At 38.3% G+C, this 27,493-nt stretch overlaps 1 protein-coding gene across 1 annotated transcript in view; it reads left to right on the forward strand.

Moving 5' to 3' along the window:
* The first annotated feature begins 5,353 nt into the window (after positions 1–5,353).
* LOC145983910 (uncharacterized) overlaps positions 5,354–27,493 on the forward strand; it is a 60,886-nt gene continuing 38,746 nt past the window's right edge. The window contains exon 1 of the mRNA XM_083117028.1: positions 5,354–5,667. Coding sequence (XP_082973154.1) covers positions 5,563–5,667 — 105 coding nt within the window. The 5' untranslated portion in view covers positions 5,354–5,562. The remainder of the gene's footprint in view (positions 5,668–27,493) is intronic.

The following is a 27,493-nucleotide window of genomic DNA, read 5'->3' on the forward strand; positions in this document are numbered from 1 at the left end:
CTTTGTAGATTCGTCCAAAAAATGAAACCTTGTATACACATTAGTATGGATAAATTTTGTGGAATAGAATCGGAATACGTAATAACGTTCACTGAACATGGACGTCCGGAAGGGAGGCGAAGAGGGGCGTTGCCCCTTCGGAAAATGAAAATCAACCAAAAATTATATATTTCAAACATTTAATTTAATTTCAGTCACAGTAATGTGTGCTAATTATTGAAAGGACGTTGCAGGAAACGGATAACTTCAAACTGAAGAATGATTTTGAGGGGACAACACTACCATGGAGGAAAATATGCCCCCTGGAAAACAATACCTTTCTTGTCCGATCCTGGAAAAAAACTCCTGCGGACATCCATGTCACTGAGTGAAATTATACAATTGCAATATAATGTAACAATGCTTCTTTGCACGACATTCGAAACAGTTCAACGGTATCTTTCTTGAATTAGAATCTGCAAATAAACAGCAAATTTAAGAACCTGCTTGGCGTTCACCGTGTTTTGTGGAGAGTCTTACTTGTTACACTGTGTATTCTCATTTCGAGATTTCTGCAGAGAATTTTTCAAGACATTAATGCATTCGTTGCGTGATGCAACATCGTGGGCTTCACTTAATACTTAAGAATTTCATGGTACGTGGAGCGTGTAACTAATTCAATTATAGTGCTAGGTCTCGGGATGAGATGTTCAGGAGTAAAGCGCATGTCAACTGTGAAAGAAGATTTATATCGTGTGCATTTTGCTGAATTAACAACTCCCTGGCATCCTTATAAATTTCAGATGATTATCTTGTGTTAATTAAATAACACCGAAAACCAGAACAAGACAGTGGTAGATGCTATCATAATTAATGATTAGCATGTAACGTTCCGGACACCGAGTGCTTAAATGCTTCCTCAATAAACCGCCAAGGAAAGGCGCTTGTTCTTAAACAGTTCTCCTTACATTAGAAATTCATTTAGTCCCTAATTTATATGCGGAATGTTAATTAATTACAGTCCTTCTTACTTCAAGGGAGAATGCTTTTGCAAGACCCGACGAAGTTCACCAAATAGTGGAGTTGTAGACTTCTAAATATGCACAAGTACAATCAGCTTCTTCAATTACTCTGCTACTTGCCTTTGACGTGTTTGCAGCTACCGAATGTTGACGGACATGAGGATGCAATCTCAGCACAATGAGGCAAGTCGTTAAGATCGACTGACTAAATAAAAAAAAATGTATAACGAGCCTCTACCATGTTTTACTCTGTGATAAGGACGGACATACTAGTATCGATAGTAATGCTTCTATTTGTCCCACCTATATTTTTTATTGCGTCATTTTTCTACCTTTAGGAAGAATTCGCACCGAAGCGACACGTGTCGCTTGAGGATTTCACCGAACGAATTCAGGCTTGTGCGGCCTGTCATGCCGCTACGGTGAGAAACGTTGCTGTTCGTTGACTCGTTCCTAAGCGGAATGCGTTGCGTATGGATTGTCACTTCGGTCTGAAATCTGCATTCAGGTTAATATCAAAGCTATGAGACTGGATGACAAACACAGCAAATGGATTTGACAAAAAAGAAATGTTATTGGAAACTAGGAACTATTATTACCAGTGTGTTACCCTAACCATTACCTCAAGGTGCCTAGTTGATTACCGAGCGTTGCATACTCTGAGTTATGATTAGGGATGTGCAAACAGAGAGGTTGTTTTGCACCCAGGAACTCCCTGATAACGTGCTGGTAATGCTGTCGCCTTGTAACAAAAGGGTTCCGTATTCGATTCCAGGTGGAGGTATTTGGACTCTTCTTGAAAACTGCAGCCTCCTTTGGGTGTTCATTATGTGGCTAGGACTGACTCAAATCCTAGGTACAAAATGAACATTTTTATAGTTTCATAATGTAGCCTACGATTTTACTCAAACATAATTGTATGTGATATTCGAGAGTAACATTGCAGACATTTATGGAGGGAGTGGTTAGCACAGCGGCTACGACGCCAAGGGCCCCGGGTTCGAATCTCGCCCTGAGCATGGGCGTTCTTTTCGAGTGTATCTTCATCAATTTCATCATCGCTCATCCTCATCTTCGCGATTAGACAAAAGTGGCAAAACTAAGAAAAATAAATCAAATCAATGAAAACTACAAACTGTAGATCTGGCCAGGATTAGACTCGAATCGAAAACTTTGTTTTACATCAGTCACGATTACACATCCGTGTCCTTCATGTATGGATTTCAAACACGCCCATACCTTCACTGGGGCACGAACCAAGAGACTTTGTAGCCCTCGTGAGCAGAATACGGTACACGCTCGGCCTCGAAGTTTGGCCGTGGCATATTCGAGATGAAAGTGGATTGCAAAATATTGAGCCAGATTATGATATCCAATCTAAACAGTTTCCAGTGGTTGGACATTAAGGTAATATTAAGCACGTATAATTGAATATGTAACATAGACAAAAAAAAAAGTTGTTTCAGGTCAACTTTATGTTCATGCAGGCTAATCAAGACTGGACTCGCCTTTTAAAGTGGGAACCGAATCACTGCGCAATGTCCCATTGCTGGGGATCGAACCCGCGACTCCGTATTACAAGGATTCATTGATTGATTTGTTGTTTTAAGTTCACTTTATGCACAGAGAGGCTAATCGGGACAGGACCTACAGTTTAAAGTGGGATCCGAACCACTATGTGCCTCCACCGGGAATCGAACCCAGGACACCTTGATGACAAGGCTACCACTGTGCCATCGGGGAGGCCTTGATCACAAGGACTGGCAGACAAGTAAAAGAGGAAACTAAATTTGTGAAGAAGAACTTAGATTGGTCAATTTACGTTACCTAACATCGCATTTCTGACATTTTTGTCCAATGGCGATGAGGATGAATGGAGATAAGATGAAGTGGATGAAGGAACAATCATAAACAGGATATAACCGCTTCGACTAGGAATGCACTAGTTACCGCGGATTCTTCATTAAATAGACCCAAGAAGGACGATAAGTGAGAAAAGAATTAAAAGACTGAATTGTTCAAAAGATTGCGTGTATTAATTAATTCGATACTGAAGGACGTATAGACATTGCGCATATAAATACATTTATGTTTAATATGATGAGAATCAAATACAGTAAAACCTCGTTAATCCGTACTAATGGGGGGATAAGTTGACCGGTTTAACGAAAGTCCGGATTAACTAAAAGAACAGTAGAAAGCGCAATAAAACTCAGTTTATAGCAACAAAACACGTTTATTAAGGTGCATTTAAAGGGCATAGGCCTAAATACACTATACAGTACAGTACAAAGTCTGCGGGAAACAGAATTTCATCAGTGGTTGACTGCCTTTTCTTTGGGAAGTTCTCTTTTTTACTTCTAGCCACATTTAAAACCTTGCATTCTGCCTTTTGCCTGTCCGGACTAAGCGAAGTGCGGCTTATTGGGGTTCGGATTAATGAGGTTTTACTGTATTACATTAAGAAAAGCGAGATAAAAGAAATTAATGCTGATCATTTTTTCTATCCCCTGAAAATTTAAACATGCCATGAAACACATAAGGGGCGTGGCTATAGGTAAGGTAGAAAATGTAAAGTTTCCCGTGCCATGAAGGCACATTTAGGGGATGTGGGGATAGGGCTCCACAAATTCTCTATCTCGGCCATATGTGTAGGTGATGTGGTCAGTACCTACGCTTCGGTTGCACCCGGTTATCCTTTTAAGGGTTGACAGAATCCCAGTGCCGCTACCAAGTGCAGACATTTCTTGAAAGATTCTCGCCTGAGACCACCCATCCAGGGAATCTAACTCGGGTCTCCCGTGCGGCAGCCAGACGCCCCACCGACGGGACGTCTGCTCTGTACTGCTTATCATTATTGTGTTAAATTCTTGAGGTTGAAAACATATTTTTAATGATGTCAGTCACATCAAAATATCTATTAGTACAAATATAGCATTAGAACTGCATTATTTTATATTCATTAGGATTAGAACTGATGGTTCATGGTTTCGCAGGTCCGTAACTTGTAAGATGTAGAGATCGGATAGCTCAAAACTTTTCCTGATATAGAAACCGAAAAATTGGTCCACAAATGTATTGCCATAGGCTGCCAGTTTATTCCATATCGCTTTTTTGCATCAATAAGTCAATCGCTTCGACGAGGATGAATGGTGAACTGATAAAAAAAACTGCCTGGAAAAAGAAATGCAGGAATACTCATGTCTTGCCCAGGAACATTGAACATTGGTTTAATATCAAAGTTACCGGCTCGAACACGATGGCTGTCCATATTCTATTTCTAGTTTTATGGCAAAGATAAAAATGAATAATTTCCCCCACACCCTTTTACATTCCCCCAAAATTTCTTCAACATTCCCGCTAAAAGTATTCCCCCAGATCAATAAGTTTAGATATACCCCTGACCCAATGAATAGGCTAAAAGTAGAAACACGTAGATCTGGTATTCTCTAGTAGGATCTATTGTACACTACGCTAGACCATGAACACCAATCACCGCGTTGTTAATATATGGAGCAATATTAAAGTAAATCATAATTAACCTTTCCATTTGAATATATTTATACAAGAAGGAAGTTGCGACAGGTCTAGTAGGTAAACATATGCATGCGGGTCTTCATTGGTAAAATAAAACAATGGAACAGGAGACTCAGAGGATGCACAAATAAGCACAAAAGAAAATGGCCAGGGACCAAGAAACAAGAAAAAGAAGATTTGGAAATAAGAAGATGCTCCAAAACAGGTCTTGGAAGAATGTTCTCTGCATATTAATGTCCAATGGTGGTACAGCATTGAAGAAGAAGAAAACTTTTTCTTCCCCATTTTAATCTATACGGTAAAAGACACTTCTGGTAAACAAAGTGTGTGAATTTTCTTCTCCTCGCTACCCTACTTGCTCTGTTTTTCTCTCTCAACGCCAGTCTTTGATGCGCTGTAATTCTTCGCATTAAACAGAACCACGTCTTCCTTTTGTTTAGAACAACGTCGCTTCTGATTTGATCACGATTTTGCGTCAATTTGACCGGAACCAAACAATCGTCTGTGCACCGTAACCACTTCTCTCCTCGCGGTAATACGCAATATCGATTTCTAGTGACACCTAACGGTAAATCTTGGAACTCCATGCATCAGGAGTGAATGTTGTTACCTTCAACGGACGTTCCCATTGGCTATACGTGATGGAGGCTCGTGCAGTGATTGGGTGGAAATCACTTCGTGCTGCTCGCTCCGCAACTGACGATTCGAAAACGAAGAAAAAGAATTATTTAAAAAACAGAACGCAGTGAGGTGGGTAAAAAGAAACAAAACGTACGAGCGTTCCCTTTTGGCGGTGGAGAAGGTAGGATGAGGTGAAGTGAAGGAGGGGGCATTGTAACAGGTATTTGGAAAAGTAGTCCAATGGGAACAGTTGGTTGTTGCCGAAGCCAGGGACTAGAGCTGGGGAATTAGTTGGTCTTCTCCTTGTTTGTGCGCGCGCGCGGAAACAGTTACGCCGCAAAGTCTGTGATAAGTGTTCGTAGAAGTGACTAGTGCTGTGACAAGAAAACAGTAGTTGTTCTTAATGTCTAGTGCTAGTAGTGTGGTGTGTTTACCACCACGGCTTGAACCCGTAGACTGCGGGGGAGTACCTACAAAAATGACATCGGAAATTGCCTACTTTCAAGATGTAAGTATTACAATATTTTTTACTGCTAGAAAAAGCAAAATTTCATACACGGTCCATACAAGGTTTGTCATGAGAAAACAACAATGAAATATCCAATGGAACGATAACAGAAAACAATTATAACATGACATAAATTTACCGAAAACTATAGTCCAAAATATGAATGAATATACAGTGTTGTTGTCACACACAGCGGTACTTTAGAGCTAGATAATATTACAATTAAGTTATATTTCAAAATGCCCTCGCATTAATTTAAACACATTTTTAGGAACGGTACATTTTATTAAGTTTTAACTTTAAAACTAATACAGTGTATGATTTAACAAACCTCAATTATAATCACCTGAGCAAGATTTATGTCGTGGTAAAAAATATGTACTTAATCAAGTAAAGCGAGCTACGAAAATCTGAGAAGATTACTGAAAGTAGTCAAATATACATTTTTCCCCATAATAATGTGTCATTTATTTTACAAAAATATTCCGGTGCGCTTGGCATAGAAATTTTTAAATCAGGTTTCGAATTATACTTAACTAGCGTGAAAATTTGCAAGCGAACAGCATATTTATCATCGTTATTTTTCATGATAAACAAATTCGCAAACATGCTTGCCAATATTGCCAACCTTTTCCCGCTTCCTGATCCCAGAGAAACATTGTTTTCCTGGTCCTGGGATTATAGCATGAACTCTGACATGAAGATGATAAGAAAACTTGGCCATCTGTCATGTTATCAGTTCGTTCCTGTACCGTTAGAATCAGCCTGAATCCATGCAACACGCCTCAACTTCCCTTCCCAGTCCCACCCTCTGGAACGAAATGTCCCTTGTACTTTTCTGTCAAAATTTTGAGGTTTTTCAAATGTGACAGTGCAGCAGCAGATTTAGTGACTGAACGACAGATGACTAAGGACCCCCATGATTGAATTTCATTGTTGTAGTAGCATTTGGCAAGCACTATTCTCGCGATGTCTATTCGTCGAGCCACAATTGACTGGCTCTGTTGATCGATCCGAAAATGACAAGTCCGATTACCAGTGGAGAAATTTCTGTGAACTACCACAGTAAAACCTCTAGGTTGAGGAGCCATTTCGTCTGTGTGCATAAACAATACATCGTTGCGATAAATTTCTAAGGAGCATCCCACACAACTAAACTTGAGACCAAAATCATGTTACATATTTCTTACTCGTAATTTGATACGTATAATATCCGTAGTTAAGCACTATTATTTTTTGCATAATTATTATTAAATGTTGACTAATTTGTCGGTGTAGTACGTCATCCATGTGTAAAGTGACTATTGTTATTATTTCGATGGTTGTCATTCTAATCCGGCGAATCATATCCCACACCGCATTGCTTTCTCAGCCGGCTTCGTCAGCTCCACCTGTCGGCAACACGCGGAAAGTCGTTTTCGGATTCGAAGGGTCTTTCAGCGTGCGGTCATTGAAACACTAATTCAGTTTCATCGTTATTTGTAGTTTTAACACGAAATCAACTTTTACCAAATTTTTTCATAAAAGTTCATTATATATCTAATCTAGAACCGGTTATATGTAAAAAACGATACCAGCGATCAGGCATAATTAAAAACGCACGCATTATTCAATTCTCCAATAATTCGAAATCTGACAGAAGTACTCTATGTTCATTTGTATGTAAGGACTTGTAACTGCGAATCGGTAGTAGCGAAATATTAACACTAAAGTGTTATATGTGTACATAATGCAATACGATAAAAGTAGAAAGACAAATGCAAATAATAAATTATATGTAGCATAAGTTCTAGGGAATAAACGCGGTGGCCGAGTGCCTTGACAGGTACTCGCATGTAGTGACCACCGACGGTTCCAGGTTCGAATCCCGGTATGGTCATGAGTGTTCTTTTGTGAGTGTCCAGTCATCAATTTCTCATTCATAATCATCGTCGCGATTAACATGAAGAAGCGGAGAAGCGACGTAAAATAGGATAAGACACAAAGTACAAGTGAATGCAAATTAATTTCGGAAAAGTGACCTGTGCCTTTGTTGCTACCGTTATCATACAGATATTTTTATTTGTAGAATAATTAACTAATTTGAAGACATTTAAAACGCTTCTCTAGAACGACACGAGTCGCTATAACGGTTAGTAGAATGTGCTGCAAGGGCCTCCCCGATTGCGTGTTGGTAACGCCGTCGCCTTGTAATGAAAAAAACCCGGTGCTCTGAAATCCGGTGGAAGCACACTGTGGTTCGGATCCTACTTAAACTGTAAACCCAGTCCCGATTAACCTATCCATGCATAAATTGAACAAAACTAAAAAAATGTGCTGCCAAGTTAGGATGCCGGTAGAACATACTGTTTCTTTGCCATTCATTCATAATCCAACAATTCACTTTCGAGATGTTAAATGCTGCTAAAGTTACGAAAATATAATGAAACACTAAAGTAAACTTTCTAATAACATTACATTAAAACTATTGAAAACTTCAATTTTCCAATGACAGCAAGTGCAAATAGCCAAATAATTTATGTACCAAACAGTCAACAGCATCCAACGACATTGAAAACACTGTTCACCTAATTTAAAACCCAATCTTATGCCCCTTCTCCAGTTTCATTTCCAACACTACAACCATTCGTGCCATTGTTGTTGTGGAGGAGAGATGCCATAAACGCAGGCTGCATAGCCGAGGCATGCTGCCCAATTATGTAACATGTGACTTCCGTTGAAGCATGAAAAGCAATCACCCTCCTTACGGCAGGAAGGGTGCAGAGGCAATCATAGTTAAGCTCATACCGTGACGTTGTGATGACTCACGTTTCCAAGAAGCTTCTCTCGTTGGAGAAGCCGTCTGTTGGAGATGGAGCTCGCCCGTTGATGTTTATTGTTGCATGTTTCGGGACCAATAGCCGGGAGGTCACGTAGCCGGAGTGAATTCACACCTGTCAACAAGTTACCCGTTTCCTAACTGCAACGATGTAAGTTTCCGTGCCGCCCTCCGTGGAGGAGTTGTTAGCGTGACACGCTACGAAGCCAGGAGTCGCAGGTTTGAAAGCTGGGAAAGGCCCAGACGTGTTGTTTTGTTTGCCCCATCAATTTCATCCCTCATCTTCATCGTTGCGATTAACCCAAAGACTCAGAAAAGCAACTTAAAACGACAGAAATAGAAGAAAATAAAATTTATCTTAATGGTGCAATTTTATCAATGCGCATTCTTACTCCAAAAGTAAAAACCAGTCCATAATTCAACAATATTTCTAGTGTTGCCCACGGGACGAGACGGGACAGGCTTTTAAAAATTCGAGACGAGACGAGATTGATCATGTGTCCCGAGACAAACGAATATTTTCGAGACGAGACAGCATTTCCACGAGACGAGACAGGCCAAAGTCTCGTCTCGTGGGCAACACTAAATATTTCTAAAATATTCAACGGGCGTATGATTTTTAAGATCCAATGAAAATGTGTTTGTGTTTTTCTTATTGAACGTCGGTCTTCTGTCACTTTTGGTAAATCGCAACGATAAGGAGGAATAACAATTAGATCAAATGGATGAAGGGATGCTTACAAAGGAACACCCATGCTAAGGTGAGTACTCGAACCATAAACCTTAGGTGGAGAGAGACAATGCATCCACCGCTTAGGAGATGACTCAACTAATAAAATAAACTCTTCCCTTGATAGTGATTAGAAGTAGATGCTTTTGTTCTGACTAATCGCGACAAACTTTAGAATTAACAGAGTCTAGTATAAATGAGTTATAATACAGCAAAGCGTCCTAATTGAGTACAAAAAAAATAATAAGAACGGGAAGTATGCGTAAAATTATAAGATTTTGCATCGGCCGGGACATATAATAATTCTGATAGTTTATTCAAAACACTAATAACATTTACGGTTTATTACCTTTCATCTGTTACGGATATTAGAAACAAATTAATTTTCCTTTCGAAAGTCTATGTTATACCACTGTGCGAACAGTAATAATGCATCCGTACAAAATATTTCTTCATAATAGTTTGCCGCGATGATCAAAATCCGAATTAGTTGGATGTGTGTGATGTTGGAAGAAAATTATTAGGATAAATTTCAGATTTAATTTTGTTTAATTTTGATCACCGAATAAACTTAAAAAATGCAAACCTTCCCCCGCACTCCCTATACGCCTTCATGGCGTGGTGCTTAGCACAGGGGAACACTTTACCTTTTTTTTTTTACTCCAATGCACAAAAATCCTACTGAGGGCCAGAGCCTGACAAGCGGCTTTTTCATTGAGTGGTGCATTACCAGTGCTTCGAGTTCCATCGCCGCTGTTTTCTGGCTTTCGAGACTGGAGCCTGATACTTCTTCTTTTCAAGTAGCTCCCCAATTGTCCTCGCGACGCTGGGTCAACGCCGGACTTTTGGAGCTTCCACAGGGTATCGAACCCCGGGACCACTCGCACCAAAGGTGACAATGCTAACCATTTCACTACACAAGAGTCCAAATAAAATGTATATACATGTATCTACTGTTAGAAATAAGAAACAAAATGTATTTTTAAGTTTGTCTGAGCCGATAGATCAGTATAAATTACACAGAGTACCGTAACATGATTATTCATTCGTGAGTAAGAAATAATACTTGTTCTCAATTGGGAATCATAATAACAAAACATGCAAAACAAGAAATTTATATTTTCTCTCCTCCAATTTGCTGTAATTTTGTCCTTCTTTTAAAGGATATTATGATCTCAACTGCTCACAATTTATAGTTTATCGGCAAATGTTGAACCGGACGCACAAAATTTGCAGCCCTGCTACTGTAAGACACCACGATTACGGGCAATTTCGCATTAGCGCCACCTTCTGCTGCGGAATGGTTGGTTTATCGCGCTCAGATACCAAGGGTCTTAAGTATTAATGGTCATGGCATGGATGCATGATTATTTTATTTCAAAAATTAATTTTTAATCGTGATCGCCACGAATAACCTAGAAGGGTAAGACAGCGATAGAAAGTAACCATATCATTTATTTTTACTAACCTTCCACACTCGAATTTCGAACATATCTTAACGTACTGTTTTCATATCGGTCTGCATCCATTCATTAGAAAAAATAATAGTATATGCGTTTAATTTTGAAAGTTTCCAAATGTGATTCTAATAATTTATATTGTAGTTTCACTTTTTATGATTAACGATGATTTCAAACGTACCTTGCACCTGGCACACCGATTAATACTTGCATGTTATATTTGGGTTTTCCTTGTAAATTACGTATTAATTTTACCATCTTTCGTTTCAAAATTTTAACTTGTGATTTGAACACGGAAGTCTTACTTGTGTGCGAGACATTCCAATTTGTACACATTAGTTCTCGTAATTTTTATGGAGTTCAAGAAAAGAATATGAGATAGAAATATTGACGGGATGAATATTAAAATGTGAACTTTCATTGTTTTGTTTTTTTCCTAATTTGGAAGTTTTATTACTTTTCTCCGTAAAATCAGACGAGTAGTCGTCATCGGGTACCTGTCCCGCCTTTGTGGTCGAGCACGTTCAACAGTCGACTTACAATCTCGCCACCGAAAGTTCTGGGTTCGAATCCCGTTCTGGTTACAGGTGTTCCTTGGTGAGTGTTTCCTACTGAAAGTCATTGTCTTAGTTTCGATTAGCGAAAAGTTGGCGAGAAACGACGGAAAGAAAGAAACACGTTGCGTATTCGGACCGAAAAATAGGAATACCGAAATGGTGTCGACTTTAAACTAAAAACTATTTAAAACATGTACAGTCATCAGCAATAAAAATGGAATACCTAGATCCTGAAACGATCGCTTCCCTGTGTGTTGCCTAAGTCTACGGGCAATTTCTACCACCGCCGTGGAGTAATGCAACACACAACACCTTGCAGGGAAGCAAGTATTCCAGGATCTAGATATTCCAGTTTTATTGACGGTGACTGTACATTCGATTGAGCTTCTGTAGTAATTAGCAAAGTATATGGTTTGAGAAGGAAGTGGGTTATTATTTTAAAATATTCGCGTGGAAGAGAACTGAAGCCGCCATATCCACCAGACAAAATCTTGCAGTGAATAGATCTAGATTCTCGATCGATATAAGTTGTTGATCAACAAAGCACAGGCATTATCTTCGTAATATTTTTCAAGAATTGTCAAAAGTTGCGTGTACTGCATCAATGATTTTGTTCAAACTTCATTTCTTGTGCTCCTTTCTAGAAGCTAGATGTTTTTCTGCGTCACCAATAGGATTTCTAGTTCTTTTTTCTTTATTTGAAGATCTCTCGATGTTAGTAAGGTAATTTCATTAACTTGACAATGTCAACGAATGGTTTCCGATCACTACGCAAAAAGCTCTTCCCTTACTGTAGTCTTTTTGTGGGATTTTCGCTCTCGAGGGTTGGAATTAGCAAAACCGGTGTGGAGGAGTTGTTGCAGTTTTCCACGCTAATTTTCTGGAAGCAAAGAAAGGAAACTAGTTGGAGGCGATGGAATTGCAGGTCGGCATATTTTCACCGGCTCCAAACTTGGTTCCGGGCCCAGAACAGACCTTCAAGTCTTGAAAGTTTAGAACAGGTCCTGGAGGGGAAAAAACTGAAATAATATGGTTGGGAACAGAGTGCAAATGCATCACTTCAGGAAAACATTGGGAATATCTGGGTTTTTAATTTCCCTATCTGCACACACAATAGTAAATGCATCATCTAACACTAAAAATGCATAAAGTCTGTAGGTCATCATCGAGAAATATGCAGGAATGTGCATTAAAGTACAGCTCGACACAGAAAGAAATACTGGCTTACATTTATGAATGATATGAAATATGCACCAAACTGTAAACGTCATTCTTGGTAAAGAAAGAAAGAAAGAAACACTTTAGTGCATCATAGATGGGTGAATAGGTTTGCATTTAGTAGGTTTGATGCACTTTGTTTTCTGTATGAACGTTACCTGACGTTGAGGGCGAATATTGAAACAAATGAGATACGCATCCTGGATTCAAACTGTTCCTTTATCCTACAGTACAACACGCTAATAGTCATACTACGTAGATTGCTTGGTTTGTGAAGATATTTGCCGATTAAGGTATAATATTAAAATGATAGGTAATATCGTAACCATAAACAGATGAAAGTGCGTTTCTCAATTTGAAACTTAACAAGCATCAAGAACAAAATGTTTATCTTGCATGATGACTCTCTAGCATTACAAAATTTGAGATATCATACCTCATATTTCAACAGTAGCCTCCAACAAGAAGCAAATACTTGTAAAAATGTGTTTTTTTACGAGAACTTGAAACACTTCTCCTGCAACTATAGGAAAAAGTGACCATTTAATATCATTGTTTAGTATAGCATGATGTAAGTAGAGATTCCGTTCCCAGGATCAACTAGGGACAGTGACAGCGATTAGGGGGGGGGGGCGGGGCAGTTACCCCCCTCGCACTATGCTAAACCTTATCTACCAAGGGAAAGTAAACTGTTCTGACCCCCCCCCCCCCCGCCTCAGCTTTGGAACGCAATCGCCGCCACTGACTAGGAGCACAAATACTCTAAAAAAAATAATTTAAAAAAAAAAACTGTTGGTCAGCTTCATCAGCCCATGTCTCTGTGCATTGGCATAGATTAGACTTCAAAACAAACGTAGCTTTTGCAGGTTTGATTGAGAAATGGAATAATTTAACGGCCACATTTAGTAAGAAGCGGTTCAGTCTAATTCTTCATGCGACGCTGATATCATGCATGACGAATACAAATATCCACTCCATGTTCCAGCTTTGGACTTCATCTTTACCACTTGTTCGACATGTTCATACTCGGTTTATATTTGGTTAGGACTAATAAATTAAATGACAGGTTAAATAAAAACGAGAATTTGATTAAGCCTGCCACGGTGCTTCCTAGTTGCGTCATATCTAAAGGCTGAGTGAAAGCACTAAAAGAGGACGATCCAGTTTTTAATGTCTTGACTCCTCTGCTCCGGATCTGACTGACTTCAGCTAACATATCTGAATTGTAACACATGCCTCAATTTTGTTGCCGATCATATCTACCGTTACGTCAACCGCGAGGGAAAAGGTCGTCAGTGGATTTCAATATTAAGTCTCTTACTTTTCCATATGTTTTGGGATGTCATGGGTTAATGATGCATCTGTGATACATCTTGCTTGTACTTGATTAAATATACACAGAACTCGAAATGCAATATATTATACACACAGCTAAGTGTGTAATTCTGTTATATTTATCTTATCTTTTGTTATCTTTGGAAAGATCGTTTCTGATCTTCCAATTGATACATTTTAGTGCATCAAACGGAACAGAATCTGATATAGGTACCATTTTATGCATTTCTGTGTATTTTGACACACCAAAAAGTACATAATTTGCAGTTTATGCAGGTAAATGTGTTATTGGAGTGAACATATGTGTGTCAATTGACACGTTTTCGGTTCTGTGTGATAGCTATCGTTCACATTACGCCAAGCATAGGCGTCATAATTGTTTTTAATATTTTGCGGAGGGAGCCAAAATTTCCATTTTATGCTTATATAGGCTAATCGGTACTGGAGTCCGAACCACTGTGTCATGTGTCTGCACAAAGTTACCATTTTGCCTTCGTGGAGTTTGAGGGGGGGAATAATGTATAATACTCTAATATCAATAATTTTGTGCATGCATTTCATGCATAAAATTATTGATATTAGTGTATTTTGTGTGTGTATGTGTGTGTCTGTGCATTCGTGACCTACTTGTAAGGACTAGTTGCGGACTACGTCTCGAAAGCCAACGATGATGGGACTCGATGCTACCACGCGTCACCCAGAGAAAATACATTTTTTGCAGTACCTGGCTCTCCAAAGGCTGTTGTTTCGCGAGGTTTAGTTTATTTTCATTTGTTTTTTAGTGTTAATCCTAGTGTGCATACTTATCTATGAGTTAACCATGAAATGCAGGTCAATTTGAAAGAACAGAAGGAATTTTGTACTTGACCAGATACGGCATGGAAGTTTAGAACATCGGAAGTCTTGATAAACTCGTCAAAATTTAGCGAGAAATCTGTACAGGGAGAGGCATATAATGTTTTGGATTTCAACTACGGTCCCATATTATTACAACGGGTAGACATCACGGTTGTTGTGCGGAGGGTGCCTTTAAGGTGTAATTCCTACAGATGATACTTATCTGCGGATCCTTGCCTTACCACAGGGGATTGGGAAGCCTACACGGATTTCGCTGGAGCAATCATTTGCTTCGGTTTCTCCACTCACGTTCTGGAGAAATCGCCAACAAAAGCTGGAGATTCAGGGAGCCACGATTCCACAGAAGTCATTCCCAGCTACTTAAAAAAGAAAAAGTGAAGTTACAGAATTTCAGTTTTTTTCTGCCGAGGCTATTCTTCTCTTGCAATTAGGGATCGTGACGAGACCAGAACGAGACTTGACCTTTCGAGACGAGACCGAGAACGAGGCAGACCTCTGTAAAAATCTAGATTATATCGAGACTTAGTATCAGAGATTTTCCGTCTCGTTTGAGACTTTGGTATGATATTTGGAAAATTTATGAAAACCAAATGTGCGTTACTCCATGATTTATTCGTACATACCAAACTGATATCTGCCTGAACATTCACACATAAGTAATATATTTTGTTTTTAGTAATTACAAATTCAATGAATTAGTGTCACTTGTGAACCTGTGCTACGTGGTGGTTGCTTATATTCAGGGTGAAATACCCTGTTTTCGAGGCCTCGTAGCGTCGAGATGAGGCGTCAAAGAGAAAAACGTTATAATAACAGCCTTTTTCCTCAATGACCTTTATACAATGCGAAAGTTTGTACGATTACACCCTGTATATATTGTTTATATGTACTATGTATGTAGAGACTCGAGAAGACTTGACTTTCTAGATCGAGGTGAGAACGAGATAAATATATATATATATATATATAATTATTATAATTCTAGACGAGACCCAGGACAAGCATTTTCAACTATAGGCTAAGTCTCGATACCATCCATACTAACAATGTCTTCTTAGCCCTGAATGCAGCATAGTGGCTTCCGCTGCTCATAAACCCATCACAGCATGAGCCAACTCGATGCGAAAAAATAACAAAGTGTTGTTGTGCTTGATCAAATTTGAAATTCTCCACTCCTTCCATTGGATCCCGTTCTCTCCACCATTCACGTTAAGTATATCGTAATTAGCGGTCACTGTGGTTCTTTGTATCGGTGTAATCGAGTCGTAGAAAGTCCGTCACTATCAAAATTTATGTTTATAGCTCACTTGCGGTTTCTCTAATTTGCGGCAAGGCGTTTGTGACTTCAACGAGAGCCTTAGTTCCAGTCAGGCGTCATGCAGTCTTCGAAAATGCAGTTCATCCATCAGCCTTAGCATGGATGAGGCGTTGGGTTTGCAGTTCTCAACCTCTCTAGTTGAAGAGTTCGAACCTCAACTGATCTGGTTCTTAATTTCCTCAACTGCTTAGTTAACCCTTGTTTCGAAGATGCGCATTCTATTACCCTTTCTGCCATCACATAATTCATAACAGCAGCACTCGTTCCTGCTAATGGATCGGTGTTAAGGCAACTCAAATTACAGCAATTAATTTTCCGGTTTTGAGAGGCTTTCTAATAACTTTTGTCCTGCTTGTTGTCTGCGTGGTTGTCTTCACGATTAAACTGGGTCGGTCATGCAGTGGTCAGAGTTTAAGATATACCCACTTCGCTATTGTTTGTTTCTATTGTGTCGTCCCACCATAATACTACGAGTAAATCTCGTGTTCCTACTATTACACAGTTTATGAGCAAAATCTGAATTACAAGGTTGATTTTCAAACAGCGTTGGAATCCTACTCTATTGGTACTGACTGTTTTCTTTTCTTCCGTTTTGATTGCTTATTATTATTAAGTCGCTTCTCTGCCACTTTGGACTATGAGGATGAGTGATGATATGATGAAATTGATGAAGGTTTTGATTGATTGAATGGTTTAGTTTATTTTACTTCGCTTTTCTGCCACTTTTAGCTAATCGCAAAGATGATGATGAGTAATGGTATGACGAAATTTTTTAAGGGATACTTAAAAAGAACACCCATGCCTATAATCTGTTCTTGGTATCTCTGGAGCAAGGCCGCGCATGGGGAGGAAATCGAGTGGGCAACGAAGCAGTACACGCTGCTTTGAAAGCTGGTAACTGTTGCCCCTCCCTCCACGCAATCCCATTCTCTCTCTCGTGTTCATTGGTGGAGCCGTCTCGCATCACTACTTGCGCAGAGACTTGTTTTCATTCGCTTATTTCAGAGATAGTCGAGACAGAGTATAGGCCGGGTTTCAAACGTGGGAACCTTGTCGTCATAGAGCGCAGTGCTACCCACTTCGTCATGGAGGTCGGCTGTTTTCCTTTGGGTCGATGAACTCTCTTATTCTCCTTCTTCTCTGCTTCGCATTGTACAGTATATATAGTTGGCAGGTGATCAAAATAATCAAGAGATTGAATTATGATTGTAAATCTCTGTGTTGTTCTTACTTTATGTCGCTTTACTACCTCTATAGTTTGATCACGACAATGAAGATGGATGATGACGAAATTCATGAAGGGTCATAGAGAGAGGAACATGTATGCCTAAGCCGGGAATCTAACCCTGAACCTCTCGTGGCCAAATCTTGGGTCGAGCACCCAACACGCTTGAACACCGAGGCGAATTGTTTACGTTTCCAAAAATATGGGAAAATCAATAGCTGAAAGCGAATACTAACGCATGTGTTCCTCTTTAATTAAAATATATTCGTGTAATTTCCCAAATTGCTTTGAGCATCAGTTATTTAGATCGGAAATGAGTAATTGTTCGTATTTATATTGCACCTTATGTTGATGGAAAGGAATCTGAATGAAACTATGAGAATGGTACTATACAAATACATTTATTTCGAGATTGAAGATATATAACTGCTTTTTAGCAGGAAACACGACGTTCTTAATTCACTCCTCCTTCCACTGCATTGTAAGACCATAAAATAAATGGCGAATAATGCAACACCGTTATAGTGTTCATCCTAATATTGATAGTTTCAAATTATGTTCTGCAATATAAATTTAGAGATAAAAATAGAGTACCCTGATAACTGGGTTCTTGGATTGGAATTCCTAAAAACGCAACGCCATTTGTTGTTAGTCATTCATTTTTCCACCGCTTTTAATCTGACAATGGGATTAGGAATTGCTAAATAGCAAACTAAGAAATGAACAAATATTTTACTATTCGCGGTAGTGATTTAATACAAGTAGATTACGCGCGGACGGAAGATTACTTGTATTTGAATTTTTGTATTGAACATCGCTTTTATATAATAATAATAGCCTGTGGTGTATCAGCCCGTGAGAGCAAGTGCCTACCTACCGATTGCTGGCCTCACTCCCATCTAAGGTGGGACATCATCGAACCAGTTACGGGGTGACGTGTAGTCAGCACGACGAACCCGCAGTCATTGTTGTATATTTATATGACCAGGTTTCGCTACTCATTCGTATACTCTATCTCGGGAATCTCTGGAGCAAGGCCGCGCATAATGGTAAAGAAGGAGAGAAAGCGAGTGGGCGGAGCGAAGCAGCTAAGGCTGGTAGCTGCAGTCGCTCTTCTCCCTTCACACGTTCTAGCTCCCTCGCACGTGTTCATTGGTCGAGTCCTCTTGGGTCACTACTTGCGCAGAGACTTGCTTTCGTTCGCTTACTCCAGACATTTACTGGACATAGTATGGCTCCCGTATCCTCACGATGGTGGGCGGCCACCGGTCTCATTCGCAGTCCGAAATCTCAGGAATGTTGTTATGCTTCCCTCAGGTGACTCGAACCTGTAGTCGGACCCCAAAGCTTGCGCTTTAGACCTCAGGGCAACGGTGAGAGACTCGTCGCTTTTATATATTCTGGTTAATTGCGATGATGGGAATAACGATAACGAGCTGATGAATAATGAAAGACCAATTACAGCAGGTCTGGATTCAGAATCATTCACTTTGATTCTCAGTGGCAACGAAAACCATTACACTAAAGTGCGCGTCAAATCTCCTGCATATGGCCTTGAACGACTGAACAGCACCAGCGAATCACAGACGTGCGGCGTTGCCTAGTTCCGTGAAAAGGCGTTTCGCTCAACTACGCTGTCTCTTTCCCGTGTGAGATTTCGACGTGGCACCGCTGCAGTGCGCTGCTATTGGTTATCGCCATATGCAGGAGATTTGACGCGCACTTTAGGAAGGTGAGCATAGGAAGCAGTTTCGAAACTACGGGCATTAAACTGGGTAGTCTAAGTCACAATTAAACAAAGGTCACAATCGTCTCTTGTGTCTGTGTTTCCTCATCACCATGGTAAACAACCGAATTGAGGAATCAAAGTTAAGAAAAAAATAGTAACAACAATAAACTATTAACGGTACTGTTTGCATTTAAAGTACTAAAGAAGTACAAATGATTTTGCCCATTCCTGAGACACAGCCCTCAAGATGTTTCAGCAAATTTGCAAAATCCTTGAGAATTTCGTTTGCTGAAGTTTTCTTATAACTTCCACAATATCTCTTCAACGACGTAGGCTGCACGTATGCATGATTACAGAGTTTAGTTGTAAACGGTGGAAGGTTAAGAATGTAAATTATATGCAAAATCCAAAGGCGCGCCAAAGGATTTGATGTTGGTTGCTGAAAAAAACCTTACAACTACATTCTCGTTTAATTTTTTGCCGTGCACTACAAAATGCATTATTATGTTACTGTTTTCGGTCGAGGCAATAAAAAATTACTATTTTGCTCTCTTTTTGACAGAAGAAATTTGCCGCTAAGAGAGTAGTTACCGGACACCATTGTTAACCTAAGATCACGCTCCAATAGAGGGACACGGCCAAAGAGTTATTATTAAGGAGGGAGCAACACGTCATGTGCCATGCATTGCACAATGATCGAAACCGCACCGTAGACACAGTAGCCACGGGCCATATATGCCGGCAACGGCTGACGTCATGGCGCTTTCAATGACGGGGCAGGAGGACCTGGAATGATTGACGTATATAGCAGATTATGTTGCGCAAAATTCTCACCCGACTGGGTTTGCTAAAAGGTCGGGATGTTGAAAGCTGTGTTATTAAGTACCTAAACGGGTTCCAATGCTTCCCATATTGTTTATAGGAAGTCTTTACGGCTAATGGATTTAGGTAAGTTGAAATTGAGGGGCTGCTTATTGGTGTTTTTTCCTTACCCGGTTTGCGGGACTGAAAGGCTAACACAAAGCTTTGCTGTCTTGAAACTGGACTGTTTTCATTTATCGGATCTGTTAAGTTGCAAGTGCTGGCCACCCTGCTTAGCGCATATCGGTGACTCACATTTTTCAGTTTTCGTTTGATTTTTAAGTCCACTTTATGCACATATAGACTAATCGGGACTGGACCTTCAGTTTATGTGGGATTCGAACCACTATGTGCCTCCACCGGGTATCGAACTCGGGATCCCTTGATGACAAGGCGACGACGTTACCACTACGCCATCGGCGACCCTTCTGTTTCCGTATATGTAACAGTGATAAATGGCATGCTAAATAGTATGTAAACCGAAAAATTCTTAGTTTGGAGTTCTAGTAGTTTTTCATTCTAAAGTATAAAACTTCGTTATTTTTTACCAAGTGTACCTAATAATTTAAATTTTCATTTGATTTTGATTTTCGATATTTAGAGTTTCTTTTCTGCCACTTTTGGCTCATCGCGAAGATGAGGATGAGTAATGATATGATGAAAATGATGAAGATGCCAAAGTCGGGTTTCGAACCCGAGGTCCCTGTCGTCGTAGCGCGCTGTGATAACCACTCCGGCACGGAGGTCAGTAATAATTTAAATTAATCGACGCACTAAGCAAAATAAATAATGAAAACGTTCACAATTACTTCTCAGTAATACTTTAGGTTCTTGAAGAGGCAACAGTTATGACATGAAAATATAATAATCGATCTTTAATATTATTGTTTTGTATGTTCAAGGGCTGAGAACCATACTGTGTGAAGTAAGTTGATATTTGACTGTTCATTACTAAGCAGAGAAGAAAACTTATTTGCTGTAAGTCCATTTTATGATCAAGTAGGTTATTTCGGACTTGATTTTGAGTTTAATGTGTGAAATGTGCTTCCACCTAGGACCATTTGATTACAAGGCGACAAAGTTAGACAGTACGCTATCGAGTAAGCCACTAAAGTATATTATATTTGCCAAATGGACTTTATTCCTGAATTTTAGATACATCTAAATCCGCGCCTGAAGATTTACCATGGTTTTAATCAGCCATATCAAGTGAATGTCGTGAAGATACATTTAACGAAGGTCATGGACTATTCCTGCCACTTCCTCTCACCTCTCCCACGACGCCTTGGTCAACTTAATGATGTTATTAAGCGGCTTGAAGTAAATGACCCAAAATTATGATAAAAAATCTAGCATTAAGTAAAACTAAGAACCAGATTGTTAGCTTCAGGTGTGTAAGCACGCGTAAATAATTTTTCATATTATAAAGAAGGGTTCAAGGTCTACCACAAAAACCCACAGGACTTAATAATGTTTTCTATCTCCAGCAGTGTCAATGCTTTCGGAAGTTCCAGATCTTAGAAAATGCTTATATAATGTTTTAGCAATTGGTAAACATTGAGAATTAATCTTTTTTTACTTAAGAACCCAAGAGAAACCGTTACACGATATATAGATTTCAAATATAGGAAGGCGCATTTATAAGTCCAATGCATACAATATGTATCACACAGAACTGTTAAAAATCATGAATTATAAGATGGGTGCAGTGTCTAACGTTTTCATTCATGTCACTATATTTAAATGGACCCAGTAAAATATTTTTGATCGACCTTTATCAGCAGATAGACAGTTCGTTTCTTAAGATCCATGAAATAAATATAGGGTGTTCCACATAGGACGCCGAATTAGAAAATTAAATAAAAATAGGGAAAATATAATGAAAATAGTTATATTTCACATATATGTAAGCAGTAACATCTCCCATTTACGTATGAAAGACAATGTCAGGCATATGTCCACCGCTACTGAGTCTGCATGCATTTATACGCTCCACAAAATTATTGATAAACCCTCTCGCAGATGTCTGTCCCGATGCCTCCAATCACCCGTATGATTTCCGCCTTCAGTTCCAGGGTTTGTTGGCGTACACCTGTGATTACACAAACCCCCATAAGAAGAAATCCCATCGTGTAAGATCACACTCCACCTGCCAAAACCCACACCACACAGTCGTTCTCAGCGGATGGATGGATTTCACGCTCCTGGATTATTCGAGGATTTTTGGAAGGAAACCACAACAAACGAGTCTAAACAATTGATGCTACATTAATCAGCACGACAACAGATGCCAACATTGGTAAGAACAGGTCTGCCAACCTTGAAACAAAACAATAGCACTCGATTCAAATTCGGCGTCCTATACGGAATACCCTTTATTTTAACCATGCCTTGACCCTAATATTCTTTGATCTTATTTTGATGAATGAATTAGTTGATTTGGCTTTGTCGTGTTAAAAAATTCTTCAGGTTCACAAGCAGTATTTACGTGAACATTAATTTACATGTTCTCCATGCGATGGTGATTGGACGAGATCTAGCACTGCCTCGTTGTCGTCTTGGTCTCGAAAGGCAAGTCTCAATTGCTTCTCGGTCTCGTTTAGTCTCCAAATTATAGTATAAACAAAATACACAAAGGGTTTCACCGCACAAACTTTCACGGTGTACAGAGGTCACTAAGAAAAATTAATTTATCTCAATAATGTTTTTCTATTCTTTACTTTTATTTTCTTTGAAACTTCGTTTCGACGTTACTAGCCAATAGAAAAAAAAGGGACATTATACTGAACATATATGCAACTACGTAGGACAAATGGATTGGCTTTGCAATTACTGTAAACAAAATATATTATTTATTTGTAACTTAAGTAGATATCCGTTTTATATGTCTGAAGAAGTCGCATAGTAAAATAAATTTGGTTTAGACATTTTTTTCTATATCTTAGGAAACTAGATTCCGGTCTTGTCTCTGTTTTACATAGGTTTGTCTAGTTCTCGGTATCGTCAAGTTTCGAAGGGTCTGGTCACGGTCTCCTTACTATCCATAATATTTAAACTTTTACTGAAACCTTTTTAGCAAAACTCTAATTCTCCGAGAAGCAAGCACATACCAGCAAGCCCAGGTACGTTGGGTGAATGAGAAGAAATAGATTTCTTAAAACTTCTCTTTCCTGCTCCCCAAGACAAGGGCAAATAACTCATGTTCTATTGATGTAACAATTGATTTCCTATTTCAAAGTATTCTTTGTGGTCCAGTTAACATGTGCTATAATCTGTAAACATATCTTAGCGTTTGTGGTTGCCTAACATACAAATAGAATGTTCTTGCAACAAGAAAGCATCAACAATGTTTTGCATTGCAAACATCTTTTGAAGAGCTCCTCTCTTCATACAGTAAACATGTCACAACATCTGTGATTCTGTTCAAGTTCTTGCATACGATTAGTTTAACAATTTGACAGCAAAAATTATACAACGAAAACTGTTTGTAATTATCATCTTTGTTTGTTCGCTTTGTGAATTGCATTATCACAAGGTTTAGAAAGTAATCCATTGTAGAACGGAACGCTGAGAACTACATGACAAAACAAAATTTGTATCAAGCAAACTCGTCGTCTTTCCCTTCACTACTCAAATAACTTGTCTTCACGTTACAAAAAGAAGAAATAAATGAAAACGTTATTGTTTGTTCAGATGAATCTAAAATGCACTTATGTTATGCTACAAAAACTTAGCTCTATTTGAAGATTCACTAATTTTTAGTCACTTGCCCTTTTTTGCTTTTGCGAATAATTCTTTGTGTGCGTCTCCGATAGTGTAGCGGTAATCACTAGTGGATTGTAATGCAGCGGTCTAGGGTTCTATTCAGTGGTTCAGATGTAAATTTAAAGCATAGTTCACATTTCAGTTAACGTATATTTACACACGCGTGAAGCAAACTTTATCAAAATTTTGAATGGTGGATTGTAAAGAGACGTGTCTTGTCAAATAATGGAATGTTTTCTGTAACACACATAAATTATATATTGATTATGGTATTCTAATCGCAAGCAGGGCATGGATACTGTCTAACTTGTTCTCTCATTTCATTTTTATAAGTTATTATCGATTGGTCCAGAGTGTTTCTGACACATGCTGTTTTAATTATGCATGAGTACTTTCAATTAACAATAAAGTTATTTTCCAGCAATAGACGAAATTTGAAAAATTTTACAAATTTAAGGATGGTCCATTCCAGATACACATTTTAAAAGATTAATAAAAATTACTTCTACAACCAAGCGTTGAAATCTGCGCTAGAACTTACGGGCTGTTCCCATTTTAAATATCTTGAAATGTATTAATGTGTGTATAATTTTGAATGTATGTCTTACTCTGGTGGAGATTAAGTACTTACATTTAATCCTGCAATTGAAATGTGTTTCATCTAGTGTGCAATGCTCTTCGATGGAGCCTTTTACGCAAAAGCGAGCTATAGAATAAAGCTAGTCAGGATCACAGATTCAGTGTTAATTCGGTTTTGATTGATTTGTTGTTTTAGGCCCACTTTATGCACAGATAGGCTAATCGATACTGGGCCTACATTTTAAAGTGGCATCCGAACCTCTGTGCAATGTGCCTCAACCGGGTATTGATTACAAGGGGACCACGTAGTGTTAATTAGGATTTGAATCACTGAAATGTGAGCTCCTATTACGAATCCAACCAGGACTATGGAGCAAGTCAAAAAGTTTATTAGTTCAATTGGAAAGAGTTGTGACAATAATAATAGGTGCTCTTCACCTCTGAAGCTCAATCTTTCAATACTTCAATCTACTTATTGTTTTAAATTTTTAATTAATAGTTTCATAACTGTATTGAACTCTCATTAAGTAAATGTAACTAAAAATGCACAGTCAAAATCTTAGTGAACACTTTATGTATGAGAATTTCCTCTTCGATTTCCCTGCAATAGGTGATTACATTATAATGTTATATAAACTATATAACTCTTTTTCACACTTCGGAATATTACATATGTAATATTGCTGTTGAAAAATGTACTTGCAAATATGTGAAAGAAAGAACAATGCAAATCAATAAGAATACGTGAATGTTATTATTATGGACGCCAATAAATTTTAACTGTCCCATTTCTCAAAGCGTAGTCATGTGAAGCAAATGAGCATATTTACATATAAGATGCATTCTCATTGTTGTCCACATTCATTAAACATGCATGTTTTTCATGCTATAGAATCCGACCCCCAGAGCCTTGTTCTGAGTATCAATACACGGAATATATTTTGCATTTTATTCGTCTTGCCATTAAATCTATTGGTTCGTTGGGAAATCAGTACGCCATTTGTCTTTTTCTTTACTGAAGATTTTCCCCTAAGCATTAAATATATATATTTTTTGCTTTAATTGCTTGAGGTCTGTGGAAACACACGCAAGCTTAAAAATCAGGTTTAGCAATAAAAAACATTGATTGAGAAATCGAGTGATTTCAATATTATTTTAGACGGAATGTGACCTGATTTCAGTGAAGAAATAACCCAGCTGTATGATTTAAAAGGACCATTGTGTTTTCCAGAAAGTATGTTAATGTAAATTAAGCTTGATTTTTACAAGAGAGTTACATTGTCGTTGTCTGGAAACTATTGTTCACCTTGTCATCGTTTCTTTCGGTCTTTAAAGAAGACTCTAGAAGTTATGGATCGTTCAAATATCAGCCTTCGCAGATCACCTGCAACTTTGTGGTACTTTTGATAAACGATAAGCACATAAATATAGCAAAGGGGCTTAGAAATAAATCTAATATTTTGGTGCCTTTGTCACTTAAATAAAATATGTAGCGATGTTTTCTTTGTACCATTAAGGCAAATGGTCCTGTATATCATTCCTCATTGATGAGAAATTCAGTATTAATTTTAATATGAGGCTTTCGAATACTTAAAACTTACTAATATCTTCCCGGCAGATTATTAATGATATTTAGGAGATATGTAATAATATATATATTGTATGTGTGTTATTATGACATTTACTCTGCAAAGTTATCCTGTACAGCACACTATATCTCTAAAAATTAAAAAAAATAGGTAAATAGACAAATTCACCTAAATATTAGACGTTTGTAATTGATGTTCTTCGAAGAATTTTCTACCGATTATAAAAACCAGAAAACATTTCACAAATAATGGTATGTATGTCTTGTTCCTAATATGAGATATCGAAAAGGATTTGTAGATAATCTTTAATATAAATGTTGGATCATCCAATTTGTTCATTAATTTCATAACGAATATTAAAAATCTGAGTATTCATTCATCACGTTCACTCCCTTCATTATTCAATTCAATTCTTCATTATTCAATGGGAACCCAAAAACTTTGTTTATTCATTCATATTATTATAATTTTGTAACAGGCTAAGAAAGTATTACATGTTCATCTATGAATGCATAGATTATTGGGCAGTTATTGGGATAACTGACATTTTATACATCTCCTTTATGAGATTCAAAATAATGGAAAATTTGTACTAATTTAAGTATATAAAGAAATTTGTTTTTAGAGCTGCCATTTTAATATATTGTTCTACACCGAAAAAAATTCCTATAAGATTTGCTTGAAATTAAGAGATCTATTCAAGAAAATTTAATACAACCCTCTTCCTCATTAAATTTATTATATTTTTATTATTTAAGGTCGCTTTTCTGCCACTTTTGGCTAATTACGACGATGAGGAATGATGAAATTGATGAAGGGAAACTCACAGGAAGTACACATGCCCAGTCGGAATTCGAACCCGCGACCCCTGGCGTCGTAGTGCGCTGTGCTAACTACTCCGTCACGGAGGTCGGCCCCTTTTCTTTTACAAACTTTTCAGGTATTACTGTACTAAATACTCCTCTAGGGGAGGCATTCCCGTTCTTTGACTCACCTATCGGTTTTTGAGGTATGACGTGTAAGGTTTTCACGATGTAGAATTTTTTTTATTAAATCTGCACCTTTTCCACGTTCATCATCAGTGATATGGGTCTGAAATGGAAAATTTAACAATTACACAAAATTCGATACAAACCAATTAACGTTTTGTAAATACATAAATTTCCACTAAAGACTCATATCTTTATGATAGCGTAACATTTTGAAAATGTATCTAATGTCACAGATATAGATAGTGACTTTTGAGACACCCTGTACTTTCAAAATACCACCTTCAAGTCGTCCTCTGCGTATTGATTGGTGAAGTGACTTTCATAGTTGGTGCGATTTATTTAGAAGCTATTAGTATGGTACGAAGTTACAGACTCACCACGAATACATGAAAATTTGCTTAGTTTTTTCGGATAAAATTACCAAATTAAGTAATTTTGCAAAAATAAATTAAGTTACGATTTATGTCTACACAGAAAGCAAAGGGCAATTCATATCCAAAGTTGTAAAGGTCTTGTTGCTTTCTACAAGGTGGAAACCATAAGCCACAAAGCATCCATTCTTCTCTGTATATTTTACAGCGTGCATTTGAAGTGGATATTTGCCATACGAAGTGTTCCAGTAAGGCATTTTTTAATCAACACAAATGTTTTAGTCGTTCTTGTATACTCTGTCCCGGGTATATCTGGAGCAAGCGAACGAAAACAAGTCTCTGGGCAAGTAGTGATGCGAGACAGCCGTCAACGTGAGAGAGAACGGGATTTCGTGGAGGGAGAAACGCGACCGCAGTTTCC

Source organism: Lepisma saccharinum, chromosome 2, assembly GCF_977018435.1.
Source record: "Lepisma saccharinum chromosome 2, izLepSacc3.1, whole genome shotgun sequence".
Lineage (NCBI taxonomy): Eukaryota > Metazoa > Arthropoda > Insecta > Zygentoma > Lepismatidae > Lepisma > Lepisma saccharinum.